Here is a 19,275-nt window from a genome sequence, read left to right as displayed (position 1 = left end):
TTTCAGCTGATGGAAATAGTTTCAGGAGGCCTGTTTAACCTACAGGCTCCTTCATGCCAGGCTTCCCACCAGGCCAGATTTCTCTGGATGTTTGTCACTTTCTTCAGTTCTACCCAAACAACCATGTTCATGTGGAAGGAAGGGCTCTCAAATTTTCATCTTTGTGGAAGGCATCCCCCTGGAGCTGCTGTGTCCATCTCGTTTAGCCACCTGAACTTGTCCTCATTCTCAAATCTCAGCCGAGCTTTCCCCTCTGTGACACAGGGTGGTGAGAGGCTACATCTAAGCAAGCTTGGGAACCCAGCAGAGGATACTCCTAGCAGCCTGACCACTCTTAGACCAGCCTCTCACTATTCTGTCATTTACTGTCCCCCCCCTTTCTCAAGCTGAAAGGTGTTTTTGATGTACAGTACAGTGTCTGCACATGATGAAACTATAGAAATAGAAAGATGGAAGGAGGGAGAAAATAGAGAACAAGCGCATGGGTTTAATATTGAGACCCTTGATAAAAAAAAAAAGTGAGAATCTCATGATCTTACTGGAGGGAGATGACATAAGTGAAAAGCAACATCAGTTAGTGTATTAATAGGTCAGAAGCTTGCTAGCATTAATTAGGACTCCAAGAACCCATTTTCCTCCTCTGGGAAATCTAAGGCAAAGAAAGTGATTAAAACAACAACAGCAACAACAACAAAAAATAAAACAAAACAAAACCAACTTCTAGAAAAGATAGAGGCAGATTGAGCCCTGTCTGAACATTGGGTATACACTTTTGCCAGGCAGCCTTTGTGCACCACTCAGGAGTGGGAAGGGACACTGTGAGCCTCACCTCTGACAGCAATAATCATCCTCTAACCAAATGTGCAATGCAGACAGCTCCGTTTCCAGGACACTAATATCAAACAAAGCAATGCAGCACCCAGGGGCTTCCCAGGAATGCTCCCAACCAGTCCCCAAGCAGCTCCGCACAGCCCGAGACAAAAACTCATATTCTCCAAGGCTGACCTTTTGACCTTGCTGTGCTCAGATTCACTTGAGGACAGCGGGAGGGAAATGCCAAGGCTTGTATCTGACTTGCAGTCATCTATCTGCTCTACCTGCTCTGGTGCTGATGGGGTATGGTGATTCTAATTCACTGGTAAGCAGGTTCCCTCTCCTTCTCAGTCATATCCCAGCTGGCTTGGGCTCAGGGACTGTTAAGAATCTGCCCACTGCCCCACCTCTACCCAAAAGCAACAGAGATGAGTCCCTCAGGACCCAACATTCTGGGACTGCTGAAGTAGCAGCACTGTCTAGCTTTGAGGAAAGAGCACACTGTGCCTTAAAAGCTGTTGTCTTTGATGCCACTGTCACCCTCATCCACATACTTTATGTCACTAAATGCCTAGCACCAATGCCTCGTCTTCCAACCCATACGTCGGGCATTTGAGGTAAAGGTCCCTTTTGCTTGTCATCATGAATTGCATGTTGTAGTAGACCGAGGCCCGGAGAACACACAATATTTACTCAAACCAGGTTTGAACCCAGATCTATCCTATTTCACAGACCTAGCTCTGAAACTCCAGGTGCTTCTGTTGAAACCACCATTCTACCATCTTTGATTTGTTCTCTCAGTCCTCATGACTTCTCACTTCTGTTTTGTATGGGGAAACCACAGCCTATAGCCCAGAATCAAGGCTGCCTGCTTGATAAAGTTTTATTGAAACATTCCCTGCTCATTCATTGACACTTTGTCCTTGGCTTTCATGCTACCAAGGTAGAGTTCAATAGTTCAGACAGAGCATTCAGGTCCTACAAAACTACACGTGTTTACTATCTCAACCTCTGAAAGAAATAGCATGCTGATTCCTAATGGAGTAGTAAGAAGGATTCCATGATGAAAGCTTAATTTTCATTGTCTCAATTAGCTCAAATTGTGTGTTTGTGTGTGTGTGTGTGTGTGTGTGTGTGTGTGTATGGTGGCAAATCTTGTCAACCTCATTTTACAAAGAAAACTGAGTCTTGAAAAGATGTACTAGGTTGGCCAAGGTCACAGACCCAGTAAATGAAAGCTAGAGGTCAAAGACAAATAGCCCCCAAACCTGCTCCTAACCACATGGCATTTCAGTCTGCCATGGGCCTGGCAGGACAAAGGCCCTGGCCATAGATGCTGAGTAAGGAAAAGTTCTGCCCATGAGGAGGCCTGTGAGGCAGGAGTTGATGCCACACCAGTTAGTGAGCATCTGGGTACAGCAGAGCTAAAATAGAGTTGTGGGAGGCCCCGGGGCCATGCACTTGTCCAGGAAGCCCCAAGTAACAGCACATGCACAACAGATGCTGGCAGCAGCCAGGACTCGTGGCCCAATCAACAGACGAGAAGGCTGGTGGCAGGTCACACTATTGCTTCTCACAGGAGACTGCTTTTCCAACTTTTCTGTGGATCATGGTGTATTTTATTATGCATAATAATTTTTAAGTTATGTGGAAACTCTAGGTAGCCTTTTCCTTGGCCTCTAAGGGGACATCTTTGTACTGAATGATTTTTATCAAAGATGTGAATCCACACTAAAAGGTGGAAGATGTGTTCCTCTCTTGCCTTACCTGGGATAATGAAAGAGGCTAGAGGAAAACAACAACAATAACAACAAACCTATCTCCATGATCTTGGACAATACAGTGAGCTTCCTCCTGTGGCCCTGCCTTCCAAAGAAAGGCTTGCAAAGATGGATAGCCCCTGCTATGGGCTGGTGTTGGATCATCACTCGGAGACTTTTTGGCTTCTGTCGAAATTCCATTTGACCTCTGGGGCACTCAGCCTTCAGGCTGCGGTTCTCCGGAGACATCATGGTGTAACCTTCCTTCCTGCTCTTGGATACCCTCCCCTTTGCTCTCACCGAGGGAAAGAACTCACGTTTCACTATTCATTGTCACTTTAGTACTTCTCAAAATGCCCTCAAAACTCCTCTCTTAGAGTGTGGGCCTGAAATTCTAGATACATGAAAATGTTCATGATCATTATACTTATGACGATTATCTCTCAGACCCCAAGGTTACAAAGAAAAAAAGCTGCTATTCATTTCTGTAGGATACACTCTCCAGAACTGAAATATGATAAGGATGTTTCACTTGCCTTACTAGGGAGAGCACACCAAATTTAATGCTTCTTTCCTAACTTTACTTCTTATTTCCTACGTCCAGTCATATACTAATCATTTTGGGTTTTAATTTGTGTTTTCTTCTAAGTGATCTTACATGCCCACTTCCGTGTCATCAATTCACACACCCACTGTGTACTTTGTTGCTTGTCTCCCACTGATCCTGAAGACAATGCCACCAAGAGTAATAAAAATAGCCACCCAAATGTATTAAGTGCTTCTGACCCAATGGCCATTTTTCTGAAGGCTTTATGGATGTTCCCCCTTATTTAAAGATCTCTGATGGCTTCTGAAGGAATAGTATTAGACAATATGAAGATGGAAAAAAATTAAAGCACAGGGAAAAATCAACAGGGCTAGCATGGAAACCTAGGGAGCTGGTGCTCAGAACAAAATTTCTGTCCTTTTGGTTTCACCGCCTGAACCATTAGACCTAGGCTGTACTTTAGGGACTCGTGGTAGTTCAAATAAAGCAAGCCATTCAGAGCAGATCTGGACCCACAGGGCCTGGATCTCCCCATTGGGAAGGGCTGCTGTGAGCTGCGGGGCTTACTCGTCACTGACTGACTGACTGCCCAGCAGCAATGGTGTCTGGCATCCCTACCATCTGTTCAAAGCGCTGGGCTCGCCTGCCAAATTCTACATCCCTAGGTAGTCAGTCGGCTCAGATCGGCTCTGGGAAAGAGAGGCCATCCCAAGCCAACAGCTCAGCAAGAGCTGTGACAGGTAGCCACAGTCTGGCTCAATACAGGATGACTGGTTTTAAAAAGTCCCTCCTAGGGCAACACGAGGGGTAGGAGCCTGTGGTGGGAAAGAAGGGACAATCTCCAGGCCAAAAGCTAGGAATAAAGGAAACTGAGTTAGCGGTCCTCACAACCTACTGTATGCCATACACTGCTTGTAAGAGACAAATGAGGACACTAGGCCAACACATATAAGCAGAATTATCCCGGGCCACTGTGTATGATGTGGTATGAATACAGGACTTTAGCCTCCGGGACAAACCTCACCAACTAGTCACTCAAAGAGAGGGGTTGCAAGTAGGCTAAAGACATAAGTAGGGGCATTGGGGAAAAGTAAAGGCCCATGCTTGCTGGCTAAGGTGACAGAACACTGAAGGGCTGCGGTAATGTAACATGACTGTCAGAGAGAGAAGATCAAGATATACTAGCAGATTTATATCCCACACACGAGCCAGAGTGGAAGACAGTCAGGTGGGTAAGGATGGCTAGGAATGCCTAGCCCTTAGTCCCCAGATAGCTCACCAGCATGGAGCCTTTCTCCATCTCTTATCCCATGGGATAATTGGGCTTGGGGCTGATCTAGACTGTGGACAGTAGCCAGTGCCTGGCTTGCTCTGCTCACATGACCTTCTTTTTGCAAGAAGACAGAGAGGGAATGAGGATGTTTACTTGTGAGGCTTTTAAATATATATAGATAGTGGTTTGATCCAAGCAGGACATCCTTGTTATTATTGTAAACACTATGGACCCATCATGCATCCTGAGTATCCCAAAAGCAGAAAGACACACATGGTATATCCTCACTTATATAGACCTATAAGATAGGATAAACATACTAAAATACGTACAGCTAAAGAAGATAAACAAGAAAGAGGACCAGGGGTAAAATGATCAATCCTCATCTAGAAAGACAAAGGGGATGGACATGGGAAATAGGAAAAAACAAGTAATAAGACAGTAGCCTACCACAGAAGGCACCTGAAAGACTCTACCTAGCAATATATCAAGCAGATGCTGAGACCCATAATCAAGCCTTCGGCAGAGAGTAGGGAATCATATGAAGGAAGGAGGAATTAGTATATCCTAGAGGGGACAGGGAGCCCCACAAGGTCCAAATATATCTGAACACAGGGGTCCTCTGTGAGACTGTTTATCCAACCAAGGACCATGCATGGATATAACCTACAACCCCTGCTCAGACATAGCCCATGGTAGCTCAGTATCCAAGTGGGTTCCCTAGTGAGGGGGAAAGGAATTGTTTCTGACATGAACTCATGAGCTTCCCCTCCCATCTGAGGGAGGAGCAGCCTTGCTAGACCACAGATAAGGACATTGCAACCATCCTGAAGATACCTGATAAGCTAGGACCAGATGGAAGGAGAGGAGGACACCCCTTCTCAGTGGACTCGGAAGGGGGCAAGGAGGAGATGAGGGAGGGAAAGAGGGAGAGGGCTACAGCTGGGATACAAGTGAATGTATAACATTATTGAAAAATAAAAAAATATTTTAAAAAAAGAGATAAATCAAAGGGGCCTTGTCACCTGTGATTCACACGAAAGATTCTGTTCTGAACTAGCACAGAGAACAAGTCCCACAGTGGGGTGCCATTTCAACTATGATAGAGAAAACTAGGAAGGAAAAAAACAAAAACCTGAGGAAACAGATCAAATGAAGACAGATATTCCTGGTCCCACAGGAACCATACCACCAAAACTGGGGACACCCACAGCAGCCCTCTCCCTGAGATGTCATTTCCTTACTGCTCAGAACGGTGCTTGAGGTTTGCCAAAGCTTTCAAGAAGGCCTTTCAGATCTAGGTCCAGCGCACCCCAGTGATGGGAACTATGCTCAGCATCCGCTCTGCGGCACACGTGGTACCAGGCACATTATTGGCTCCCTCAGAAACAAAGTGTGGTCCTTTAACGGCACCAGAGAGTCCTGTGCTTCTGCCAACTGCTGGCTGTTCTGAGTTGTCTGTCCTTCTGGGATGAGCTCTGACCATAAATTCCCCCGTTTCCTTCCTCTTGTGAAAATTCTGCAGTGCAGGCAGGGATCCAGAAGATGGAAAATCACTGCAGTTCCCGGCAGCACTCTGCACCACCGCTGTGATGCAGCGTGCATGGCTCCGTTTGTCTACGGCAGGTGTGCAGCGATTGTCTGTCAGGGTTAAGGGTTCTTGCCAAGCCCACTGCAGCCTTTCCGCTGACTCCACGGTGGGCACTCAGCTTCCTCCAGCTCCCATGGAAGGTCCCATGCAGCTCTCATGGCCCTGCCAGACATATGGTCAAATCTCTCCTCATCATTACAGTGTTCTTAGCTGCCAATTGACCAGGAGGCGGCCTGGTTCATAAGACCTTGAAGGAAGGCAAATGTGAGCCTCCTTTGAATCCTTTGAAGGTATCATCAAAGCCTTTGAGGTTCAGGGTTCAGTCCAGGAACTAATGTTTTAATCATATGACTGTCAACACGGGAGCAAAGATTCTTTTAGAATGGCAGGTGTCACTTAGACAATGTGTAGGTTGAGATCACTAAATACAATAAAACTAATTAATAGGGAAACAGTCTCAGGTGTCACAAAACCAAAGAAAATGGTACTTCTGAGATGTAGAAAGCATTTTCTGCCTTAAAAAACAAAAACAAAACAAAACAAAAAAAAAAAACCAGACAACTGGACCCCATCCATCATGGAAACAGAAAGAAAGTATGTGGCCCCCCACATTGACCCTAGAAGTGGTTGTAGCTATTCTGTAGCCTCTGAGGGAATTTTTCCAGTAACACAAGCCATTGCTGTGGTCTTTGGAGAAGAAAGAAGGGAACTGGGACACTGTCACTCATTCCTGCCCACGTGCATTTGACACGGTTTCTCCTCTAAAAGCTCTCAGTTCTTCCATTTGCCTGAGCAGGCAGCTCCCCCAGCATACGGCCACATAAAGAGTAAATCAAAGGCAAATCAAAGATAAAGTGATATAACCTAAGAACACAGTAAGAAAGTATCCCCAGTCATGTGATGAGGTAGAAACGCATCTGGAAATACCAAAAAGGCCCCTGGGAGGAGCTCTAAATGCCACACAAGCTCAATAATATCAAGACAATGCTCTTTCATAGATGGGATGAAGCTGGAGCAACTGGCTGCAGGTGTGCCAATGGCTGTTAACACTTTCCCCCTTGAGAGACCAAGCTGGAGGTGACCTTTTGGAAATACCAGCATGAGTAGGTATGCTTCCTGCTGGGACACTGTGGACCAGGGGCAAAATTCCCATGTGGCTGATGTCCCACGACCTGAAAGGTGGCTGATCCTGAGAGATGCTCACTATCCCACTCACTACCTACCCCCACACCATTTGACAAAGAACACCTAGAAGGATGAGTTACTAACCCCAAAACACTTACTAAAGATAAAGAGGGAAACAGGGCTAGAGAAAGAAAAAGATGAGGAGGAGAAAAGAAGGGTGTAAAAAGAAAAGAGGTTGAAAGACAATGGGACAATGAAAGGTGAGGTGAGAGGAAGGGGAGATGGTGAATTTGGAGAGAGAAATGAAGAATTATACAGGCGGCAAGAAGAGGCAATAAGGAGGAAGAGGGAGTAAAAATAGAGGGCAGGGCAAGAGGAGGGCTTTGGCTGGATCTGTGGCATTGGATGTCTTCAGCTGAGCTGTGTTCAGTCAGCTCACTAGACTTATTACAGTAGTCCTGTTCTGTTTCATGTCTGAAACATTTTGTTTATTTATTTTTTAAATGCTTGAAGAAGAAGAAAATTGAAGAGTAAGGTGAAGTTTTCTTCTCTGGGCTCTTTGACAAATGCAGTTAGTGGCCTAGAGGGCTAGGAAAATAATGGCATCCATGACTTGCTCTCTAAGGAATGGGGAACTGGTATTCTCCCTCAATCTGGTTCCACAGGCTGAACCTGACCCTGACTCAGATGGAGGTTGTGGCTCCATCACTGTTCTCACTGCTCCAGGGTAGAGCAGGATGCCCTAGCCTTGGCTTCTGCCTTCCACTAGCATGTCACCCAAGCCACTGCAGCAGTGTTTCCTGAGCTCTGGTGACCTGCCAGGAGCCATACTGCCTCAGGTATACAGCAGCCACGCTGCTCTTCAGAGCACTTACAGGTAGAGGGGAACAGCATAGAGCCTCATTTTACACATCTATAAAGTGAAGAGGATTCTCTTGGGAGTTTTTAGGCTTGATTTTCTTGGGCATCAGATCCTAGGATGAGACTCAGAGTGACAGGGGGGACACTGAGATACCCTGCTTCCCCTTGAAAGCTCTACTTCAATCCGTTGCAGATACTGAAATACTACTTAAGCTTGAATTTAGGAAGATGACTCCACTGCGAAGAGAGATTTCAGAATCTCTCTTAGTAAATAAGATTCTCCCAGGTTCTAAAATGTCAACTTCTCTGTTTTAGCAGGGTGCAATAGCACACGCCTGTAATCCTAGCACTCAGGGAGGCAGAGGCAGGCAGATCTCTCTGAGTTTGAGGCCAGCCTGGTTTACAAAGTGAGTCCCAGACAGCCAAGACTACACAGGAAAACAAAACAAAACAAAACAAAAAACCTGTCTTGAAAAACCAAAAGAGGAAAAAAGAAGTTCTGTTTTATTACTAAGGTTATATCAGTCTCTGAAGCCTCTGTCTATAAGGAATAATTCACTCATTCAATTATCAAGCAGTTAAGGAGATTCCTATAGTGAATGGAGCTAGCAGACAGCAAATGAATGAATAAACGAGCCAAGAAGATATAGTGCCCATCACACAGAGGGACATGGGAGGTACAAAGGGATCGGAAAGAGAGTACTGGGTCTAACAGCTTGGGAGCCAAGGCTTTGCAGTAAAGGGCCAGACGTGGAAGATGAGGGGAAGATCAGTTTAGAAACAGGAGCAACAGTGAAAGCCAGATGAAGAAAATTGACCCTGGTATTCTAGGACTAGGAGAATCAGGCCACAGAGAGCATGGGAAAAGTGGTCCAAGGTGAAAGGGGATAACAAGGGTGGCAGAGCCAGGTGACTGGGATTTGAAGATTACAGGAAGACCTTGGAGTGATCTAAAGTGCAGTGGGGCATCATCTTTGCTGGGTTGCATGGAGGGGGCTGGTGTGATCTGACTGTGCTGTGTAAAGAACACTCTGGTGTCAAAGGGAAGGCAGAGAATAAAATGAGCAAAAATGGGAATCATTCCCAGGGTGGTGCAGATATGAGAGAAAGGAGACCTGAGAAGTAGTTACAACTGTGTGGAAAGGTCCAGTGTGGTAGAGATGGAAATGACAACAAGATTCTGTCATCAGTATACATGTAATCTATGGTCTTTTGATACACAACACATACAATTTTGGATCTTAACTTCACTTCCAGAGACTAATTCTGCCTTCTGTGCATCTGTTTTGGTAATGTAAAAAAAAAAAAAAAAAAAAGTTAGTTTGTCTTCTTGAGCCTTTGGAGGGTAAATGTGGCTTTAGATAAACCCAAAGTATACGTGCTCCTCTATGAATAGGATTATTGAGAAGGATGCTGGGCAATCTTTAGATTAAAAGCACAGATAATGATTTAGATCATAGCATTTTAGATGTGTGTGCAGTAAACACCTGCTAACATATATGACTATGGAATTAAATGAATACAAGTGGAAGGGAATAGTATTAAAAGACCCTGAGGTGAATGATCAACAGTGACTGTGAAGGGCCTTCCACAGACTCAGAACTGTGCCTCATACTCCAGAGATTGCAGAGGACTGTTAAGACACATCTTTCTCCTTTGGAAAACAAGACCAACACATAAAACTATAGAGATGTCTTATTGACTAAGGAGACCTGAGGACTCAAGGTCTTGAGGCTGATAGCAAGTTCAAGTCCCATCCCTGAGACTTAGGATACTTCATCTCATCTCCTTTAAGCTAGAAACAATGCTTACCAGCTTTCTAGTGGGAATTACATGATATTTGAATGGAGAGGGCAAACAGGTCAGCAAATAAAGCTGTCTGAAAGGGGAAAGAATCGAATAAAGAGCCTCCTGCTCAAAACTCTCCAGTGGCAGCCCATGTCTGCAGACCCCATTTCACCGCCTATTTTATGAATAAATGTGCGTTAAACAGAACCACAGACACTGTCTACAAATCACCCATCACTTCTCTCTTCTCACTTTAGAAGACAGGAATGCTTTAAACAGAGCTATGGGCAGCAAAGTGAAAATATTTACTATTTGGTCCTAAACCTAAAGTTTAAACCCCAGCTAACAAAGAAAGACTGTCCTGATAGTTAAATATACATGAAATGAACCAGATATCCCCCCCAAGTCACCTACAACTCTGTACACATTTTGTACCAGTTCCCAGGAGCCCATTCCATCCCTTGGTGGCATTACCAGATCTCATCCTCCCGCTGCAGTAGGGATGTGAACGAATTCCTCTTCAGAATGTGCGTCACAGCCATTATAGTGTATACCTCAAATAGGCCCCCAACTCTGAACAAATTCAGTCTGAGTCATAGGCTGGGAAAGCATAATATGCTAAAAAGATGGATGTGTTTCATTTATCCCAAAACTATTGATAATACATCACTGGGGGGGGGGGGGAAGAAACCTAAAAGCAAATTTACTCTTAATTGAATAGGCATGCAAACATGGATGCCACGGTAACCGTAGAACTCTGCAATGGATGCTGTAGTGTGAGCATCGAGTCCCAGCTACTTTGAAGACAGAGGCAAGAAATCAAGGGCAGCTTGAGCAACGTAGCAAGATCTCATCTTTTAAAGATGTTTTTAAAAATTGCGTCATGACACAGAAGGCGAAGAAAGTTAGCTAATATGTGATTAAATTCATTTGCCCTATGAAAAGTCACTGAAGATCTGTTTGGTGCCAATCCTGGGGCAAAGCTCAGAGTAGACTGTCACTACATCTTGTTTTCAGGGAGCTTCTGGTCTAGCTGAAGAAGCAGTGTCAGGAAATAATGCCACCACCAGGAGACAAAAAAACATACCAAAGTGTGTGAAGCATGAAGGTGACAAGATGACAGGTGAGGTTCCTGGAAATACAGCTTTCATATATTCCCTCCTGTTGGTGAAGGCAGAAGGCCTATGACCCATTCACAAACATCTCATGTCTTTATTTGCATTCTAGCTAATGACCTAGTATTGACCTACTGACAACCTTAGACATCTCTTTCAACCATCACAATTATGTGAAGTTTTATGTTGGCCAATTCACTTGTTCCAGGCCAACAAGCCATCCAAGCCAATCATGAATCACAGCCCATGCACATAACCCTTTGTAGTATCACCTAAACACACTCCAGAATGGAGGCCTGGAGAGGCAGCGTGGAGGAAGGCTGAGGTGTGCAATTCCCAGTGGTGGCACTGGTGGCTGTGGCTGTCAAGCAGGTGGACACTGACTGACTCTAAGGACTGACTCTGAGTGAAAGGCATAGTTGGGATCCAGACAGTTGTTGGCTTCTGTTCAGTAAGCCAATAATCAAGGGAAAACTAGGAACTATTGCCAAGATCAGCTCTACCTCCCAGCCTGCAGGCACACAGCAGGCTGCTGGGGCACTCTGGGGAGCGATTCTGGACTGTAACCAGGTTATTAATTGAGCCCTAACCAATAAGGCCAAAGGAATTCCTTATCAGTTACTGGATAGATGAGAGCCCATGAGACTCAAGGCTTCCAAAGGGCTGTGCCTTTCATCCAGGAAAAGCGGCCCAGAGGGGGCTGGGTACAGAAAGGTAGAAACACAAATATGTGTCTCATTGAAAGAAAGAGAAGGCTGTTTCCTAAACTTCCCAGGCCCTGTCTAGAACACAGAATATTCACATTAGCTTAATGATCTGGGTATTCAGTTTCAAGTACTCACCTGAACCGAACATAGTGTACAACAAAAAAATCTCAAATGTCCATAATTAAAAATAAAATCAAACTAAAAAATGAAAAATATGTGGGGCTAAATACATGGCTCAGCTGTTAAGAGCACTTGCTGCTCTTGCAGAGGACCCAAGTTTGGTTTCCAGCACCCCAGTTTGGTTCGCGTTGCTCACAACCACCTGTAACTATAGTCCCATGGGATCTGACACTCTTTCATGGATTTCTAACACATTGCCCTCACATGTGTGCCTACCTACGTATATATAATTAAAAATAAATTGTTAAGAAATATTTTAAATACTCATTTGGAATAACTTCCACCGAAGAATGAGAGATAGCATTTCCTCTCCTTTATTAACAATGATTTTAAAAAATCCAGTTATTATAAACTGCCCAAGCAGAAGGGTAAAGGCATTAGTGAAAAGGCCTCCTGTACACAATGGTGAGGGTGTAGATATGCAAAACTTTACAGAAGGCTCAGCTAAAAACTGATAACTTCAACAGAGTGTTAAATATAGTTACTTTCATCTACTAATTCTTCTACAAATTTATTCCTAGGAGATAATTAGACAAGGTTCACACAGAAAACATGTTTCTTGTGGCATAATGCCAAGTTCTTAGAAATATCTAAATATCATCAAATGGAGTTTATCTAATGATTGTAAGGTACACTCTACAATAACAGAATCCCACCCCTAGTTAGGAGGATCGCAGAAATCTGTGAGGCACGATGTGATATTTTCTCCATGTTCTTCATCAAAGGGAAGGCTTCCTGTCCATCATTCTGTGCATGCAAACAGTACACACACATACTGCGCCATGAGACACAAAGAATAGACCCGTCTAAGTTGGTGGTGCATACTGGCTCTAGATGGTAAGGTATCCAGTGATTTTTACCCCTCCTTTATAAAAATATGTATGTTATTTGAATTTTTATAATAAGCCCATGATATCTTTACAAATAGAAAATCAGCTCTATTTAAAGGTCAAAGGAAAACTTCTAAAGCGGACATGGCTTTCCCAGAGAAAGGGCAGTGCTGAAACTCGAATGATAGCTGGCTTTTAGGAGAACTTAGAGGATGTTTCCTACCTGCTGCAGGTTTTATGTGAAGTGATTCAAGCCCTGGAGAAGGCAGCAAGGCCCAGCACTTAGGAGTCCGAGCTCCAGAGTCAGGCCTTAAGCTTAGGAGCCACCTCTGTCATTTTCTAGGTAACCAACTTGGGACAAACTACTTGCCCTTCTGTTTCTTGATGTCCACATTTATAAAGTAAGGAACAAATATCACCTGCCTTTAAGAGTGTCTTGAGGCTACAGAGAATAAATAAAAGACACCCATCACAATGCCTGGTATATAATCAATGGTCACTAGCTCCAGCTTGTATGAGTTAACATCCCTGGAGTTGAAGAGCTAACAGAAAGTAAAGGATAACGAGAACACAAAGACCATGGAAGCAGGCATTGGGAGGTCTAGGCTATGAAGTTCAAGGTGAAAGAGTCTAAGATGTATGGGTTCAGGCATGTAAAGGTCTCATCCACCCTGGTTGCTCATTTTACAAGACGAGAATCACATACAGAAGGTCATGTTGAAGATGTAGTGCCAAATGCACCCACAGCACTTAGTCACACAAGTGATCAATACATACTTATAACTATAAACATACAATAATTACATGACTATGACATAATAGCAAGCTTCCCGTCCCCACATGTATCCAGGTAGTCTTACCTACTACTTATGGAAGGGCACAGAGACTTATTCATAAAAGGACCATACATTTAGATTCAACTGCATCTAAAAAGCCTGTGCAAAGTCAGGGAATCATGAAACTGACTTAAACTTTTTAAACGTATTCCCTTAGCATCCCAATCATAGGCTCTCCTTCCTCTCCTCCCAGTTCTATCCTACCCCCTTTCTCACTAGCCCCCATTTCCCCATTCCCTATATTTAAAGCTGTTGGTTGGTTTGCTGTGCAGGGTGATGGGGTTATCACCCTGGAGAGTCAGGTGGCAATGCCATGGTCAGAGACCAGCCTGATTTTTAGACCAGTGATCCAGACGGTACTGGTTCTTTAAAACTCCTCATTCATTCTTAAGCCCACCTTTACTGCTCCGGGAAAGCTGAAGAGTGTGGTTTACCCACAGGTGGCCTACACATCCCTGTGGGTACAGCTGGCTGCAAGCTGCAATCCCTCTCCCCACTCACACACACAGCTGCAGTCCTGGGAACCCACAAGGAGACACAGCAGCAGGCAGGTAACACCAGCAACAGGAAGAGCATGCTGGTCACTTCCTGTCTGCTTGGCTGTAGGCTTAGCTCCTTGTGAGCATTAGCTCATATACTTCTCATGAGAGTGAGCCACTGCTGAGTGTCATTCCATTTTACAGGTCACAATAAAAAAAATGAAGTCCTTCAGAGAGTAAGAAATAGGGTCTAAGATACACTTAGAATATGAAGGTTAAAGTGGGTAATTTCAAAAAGCTTTAACCCTTTTGGGACCAGTCACACACATGTACCTGGGATCAGAGGTCAGGTGAATCCTCTCAAGGCAGTAGGAGTGGGTAAAGTCAATGTGGCCAGGCATTACCTAGAAATTCCATAGAAAGCAGAAGATCAAGAGAAAAGGTGGAGGCGGCATGCCACCCATTATATAGGAAACCCCTAGCAGCAGGAACGGAGTGTGTTGTCCACAGTTCCTACTTCAAGAGCAAGGGACTATTGCTGAAGAAGCCAAGATTTGGATCTGCTTAGTAAGATGGGGAACCACACAGATTACTTTCTCTAAGATATCCAAGTGCTGGGAAGGGAGACATATTTGTCACTTATTTTCTTTTACGATCTCTTGGTTTGCCGAGGCAAGTTAAGAACTCCTATCACTCACATCTCTCTGGTTTGCTTTCTTCTGACAAGGCTAGGTTAAAACAGTCCCCTAGATCCCTCATGCCTGGAGTTATTTTCTTTTTCAAATCTGAATCTGCCAGCATTTGTCCACACACCAAGCAGATCTCAGGGGGAACAGAGCCAAAGCTTCCTGACTCAAAATTGCAGATGTTCAGATTCAAACTGTATGTTGACCTTCTTGTGAACCTTGAGTTTTCTCACCAGTCCGGATGATACCTCATCCATCTGTTGTAAGGATTAAATGAGAATGATGCTATACTGGAAAGACAGTGGGGTCAGTATGAGAGAGCCAAAGTCTGAGCTACACAGTTTAGGGTCAGGTCCTGGCTCTCCCATGAGCTGGTTCTCTTTAGGCATGTTACTTAACCTTTCTGAGCCTCAGTGTCCTCAACTGTAAAATGGGAGGAACACCACCCATCCGCATCAGAGGTTTGTGACAGGTGAATGAGTTCAGGCTTGAAAAGTGCTTGGCACCGCACCTGTCACATTAGTGGCTACTCAGCAACTGTGGGCTGTTATGATTAATGGGTAGAAAGCCCTCAGCATGGTAAAAATAAGTATCCAATAAATGGTGGCTGTTATTCTTACACGGTACATGCTCCTCGGAGAATTTTGTGCACATTTATCTCCTTGAAAGCAATAAAAATGAAGATGTTAGAGAAGAGCCTTGTCCTTAAGTAAATGTCAGTCATAGCTGGGTGAAGCCACGAGTTCTCTTGTCCCTGCAGGGTACCCAGGACCTCCACATGCCCTGCCGAGACCCAGGTTCTCCTCAGCTACCGGTGGTCCTGCCCTTCCTGCAGCCATCTACCCTTTCAGCACCTGTTCATTAAGCGCCTATAGGGAGCCCAAGGGGGAGGCTGGAAACTCAAGCACAGACTGCAAAAACTCCAGCTACATTCCCTCTAGTTACAGGGTTGTGGGCCATACACATTAAGAAAGTGTGCACAGAAAAGTCTTTTTTTTTTTTTAAACGACAGCTGGACCTGTATCCTAAGGATGTGATGGTAGAGACCCCTTGGGATACATTTTTATCACCATATCCATTTCTCCCCCCTCCCAACTCCCTGGCAGTCATTAATATATTGCCTATTAAAATTGTGTGTTTAGCTTTTAGAAGGCCGAGCAAATGGAACCATGCAAAGCGGTCTTTTGCAACAGACTTGCTTTTACTGCTCCATCCGAGCGATGTGTGCCAGTATTTTCTTCTTTTTCTTCTTCTTCTTCTTCTTCTTCTTCTTCTTCTTCTTCTTCTTCTTCTTCTTCTTCTTCTTCTTCTTAATCGTTGAGTGCTGTTTCACGTGTTGGATGTAGCATAGATTCTTTAGCCATTCATTTATGGAAGGACTATATCTGTCCTTTGGGGGGTTATCAATAACAAAGCTGCGATGGACACTTCACAAATGATGTCATGGAAATCTAAGATGGGGATCCTGGTGTGTTCTAGCCTTAGGACGAAAGCTAAGGAGAAGGAAGTCATTGTCAAGGCTCCTCGAAGAAGCGCTATAGAAGGTGAGTGTTCACAGACGGAGTTGTCTTCATGGTGATTGGAGGAAGAGGAGGTGATCTAGGTAGACAGGTATTTTGTTTTAAGGCTCTGTACCCCAAGGACACCCTGCTTACCAAGGGGACTGGGAGAAGGCAGTATGGTGGGCTGAATCCTAGACACTGTCACTCAAATTCAGGAAAGAGGTTAGAACTTGGTGACCGTGGCTTTTCCCTTTCCAGGCACATCTTGACTGCTCATAAAGGCTGTCTGGTCTCCAGCGCTGGCCGCAGAGATGCCGTGACCGCGATTCTCAGCCAAATGAACACCTCCAAATAAAGGCTGCAGACGCTGCTCACTGCCTAAATGTGAACTTCAGCCAAGACTCCACAACACAGAGCCCAGCCCTCTGAGTCTCCTCAATGCCTTGATTCTGCCCTGGTTATACCCTTCTGGGTTGTGTGAGGCTATTTAAGAAGTTATGTTTCCCTCACTGAAATACAGAGAAGCAACATGGAAGAAAATAATGGCCCTAGCGGAGAAATTTCTGATTGACATATAAGTGGCGAAGTTCCCTTAGCAACATCATGTACCACCCAAGCAGCAGAGCCCCAGCTCGTCTCTTACTCTGCCTATTCTCATACTATGGCAAGAAGATATGTTTAAGGTTCCCATAGCCTTGCACTGCAATTCAAGGCTTCTGGGAAAAGCAGCCACCATATGGTCTAGACATAGCAGGTTCCTTTCAGATTTCACACATTCTGAGTGTGGCACTATCCCCCAAATGGTACATTTATTGTGTTTTTCTTCATGACAAGGAGCCTCTAGGATCAGAACTGCTCCTTTGAATCCACCAATAGGCGAGCCCACCAGTTCTCTTGGTAGGTCAGATGCTTCATAATTAGCCTAACGCACTGATAATCTACTCAGTGGTTATGACTATAGTGGCATAATATTTCAACTGCAGGGGAAGCATTGTGGACAGCTCCTACATAGACCAGTCAGGCTGGGAATGGCCGGCGGGGCTTCCTGTATTAAGAGGAGCGAGCCACTACATTCTGCTTGGCCATTCTCCTTGCCTCCATCATTAGATACAGCTGTAAAGACCTAAGAGAGATGTGTCCAGGACAAGTGTGTGGTTCTTCTCCTTCTCACTGAGGCTCAATGGCCCAGCAAAGTATGAAAGTGAGGCCTGTGCTCCTGAAGCGAAGCAGTCTTGAGTCTGTGGAGCTTGTAAAACAACCACACCATCGCAGGAGCAAATCGCAGCAAGTGCGATTCAAGGAAGATGGAAACGCTAAGATTCCAACTGGCATAACTGAGGTTGACGCCCAACCCCCCGAAGACCCGGGTGTGATGGGGAAGACGCAGGCATCTAGGCACCATCATCCTGCCACCTACTCACTGTCTTTCCCCAGGTCCCATAAGGCAGGAGGCTTTCGCAGCATCTCTATCCAGACCTCCCCAAGTCTCAGGAAGCATTTCCCAGTTTTCAAAAGTAAGAAACTCACAACTAGCAAGTCCCTGGTAGAAATGCCAACAGCATCCCCAAGTGCCATCCAGGTCAACGGCAACCTCTCTGAACAGGATATTGTGTCTTCTGACCTTGCCTTCCTGAGGCTGGCTCAGCATCTTGATGACGGGCCTCGAAGGCTCAAAATGCCCCACCCATTTCTCCCTAGAATGTCCAAGGTGCAAAGCAATGGGCCTGTTAGCTTTTGCTTGGAATCTGCTGCTTGGGGGTCCTCAGAGAAAGCAACAGCTGCCATTCAGGTTCCAGATGATATTTGTCACAGTCCAACCTGGGAGGCTAGAGAGCCGGCTTTCAGCCCGGAAAGCTCAGCTGAAGAAAGCAACTCCATAACCCCTTTGGTAGCCATGTGTCCAGGTGATGGGCAAAGAGTGATGACATCAGATCTGGAAAGATTCCCCTCCTGCTCAAATGCCAATAGCAGTGCCAACAACACCCCAGGCACAAGCAAACTCACGCCTGAATTGCTTTTGCCCAAAGACAACCCTGATGACAAAGACCTTGGCCTTCTGTCATCTCAGTCAAAGAAGATGTGTGTTCCCTCACCACCACGGACTCACAGCTCCTCTGAGCCAGGCTCCCGTAGTCAGCCAGCCCATGTAGGAAGAGTCTCCGATTGCCCAGCAACAAGTGACACTCACCAGAACCTGGAATCCCTCAGAAGTGGCAGTGCCTCCAAGTCTGTCTCTGTGTGCTGGGAGCATGAGGCAAAGATCTCCAGCCAGTCAGATAGCCCAGCGCTTCAGACTGGTCTTGGAAGCGAGCACCTCCCTTCCTCGATTCCAAGGCATGAGAACAAACCTCAAAGCAGGGAGACTGGTGGGAGTAATCACAGTCACCTGGCACAGGGGGAACTCTGTGACCTCCAGGGCCGGCTGCAATCAGTAGAGGAATCGCTGCACTCAAACCAAGAGAAAATTAAAGTTCTATTGAATGTGATTCAAGATCTGGAGAAAGCTCGTGCTTTTACCGAAGGGTAAGGTGAATTTCTTTACATTAACAACCACTGAGTGGAGTCATTGTCTAGGAAGGGACATAGTGAGGGCCCAGGTCACCATAGGCAACATCTTCAGAATGCTTATGCTCTCTTGCTTTCCCAGATGATAACTAATGCTGGCCCTCTGCTTTGTTTGTGTTTTGATAATCCTCTGGCTTGGCAGCTCTGGATGGACTCCCGTGGTTAATCACTATTATTTTGGGGTTTTAACAGGTTGGGGAAAGGGACTAATGAGGTCCAGGATTAAAAAAAAAAGACTTTTATAAAGATGAGGGTCAAGTTGATGAATGCTGGGGGAGTAACAGCAGGCAGAGTCCTCCTGTCCTTTTGGTGAGTTAACAGATTTGCATTGCTTTGGTTTTATGGGTACTTTGTCAAGAAAGACTTAAGGGAGCCACTAAGCTGGGCTTCCTTTCCACTGACTACTTTGAGGACCTGGGCCCATCTGACACTAGCCAATCAGTTACATGAAGACAAAGCTGCAGTTCTGAGAGAAGAGAGTCGAAGCATGCTGTCCCCACTGATGGACTCAGTAGTGTTATGTGGAGCAGCAGGCAGTATTTCTTGACTATTCATCCCTCTAGAAAGGCTCTAAACGCCAAGAGAAAGCAATGGTTGAAGCTCATCAAACAAAGTTG

At 45.2% G+C, this 19,275-nt stretch overlaps 2 protein-coding genes across 5 annotated transcripts in view; one reads left to right on the top strand and one right to left on the bottom strand.

Annotated features, from left to right (window-relative positions):
• The window catches only part of Dock2 (dedicator of cytokinesis 2), a 405,024-nt gene that overhangs the window by 154,078 nt on the left and 231,671 nt on the right, over window positions 1-19,275 (bottom strand). The window lies entirely within an intron of this gene.
• The window catches only part of Insyn2b (inhibitory synaptic factor family member 2B), a 107,999-nt gene that overhangs the window by 70,337 nt on the left and 18,387 nt on the right, over window positions 1-19,275 (top strand). For 2 of the 4 annotated variants that reach the window (XM_021631458.2, XM_060363868.1), the window contains exon 2: window positions 16,352-18,616. In XM_021631458.2, coding sequence (XP_021487133.1) covers window positions 17,274-18,616 — 1,343 coding nt within the window. In that variant the 5' untranslated portion in view covers window positions 16,352-17,273. Of the gene's footprint in view, window positions 1-16,048; window positions 16,136-16,351; window positions 18,617-19,275 lie in introns of those variants that run through there. The other 2 variants (XM_060363866.1, XM_060363867.1) reach the window with 2 other exon arrangements.

The sequence above is a fragment of the Meriones unguiculatus genome, chromosome 11 (genome assembly GCF_030254825.1).
Source record: "Meriones unguiculatus strain TT.TT164.6M chromosome 11, Bangor_MerUng_6.1, whole genome shotgun sequence".
Taxonomy (NCBI): Eukaryota; Metazoa; Chordata; class Mammalia; order Rodentia; family Muridae; genus Meriones; species Meriones unguiculatus.
Note: the sequence above shows the minus strand (reverse complement) of the source record. Positions and strands in the feature narration are given on the sequence as shown.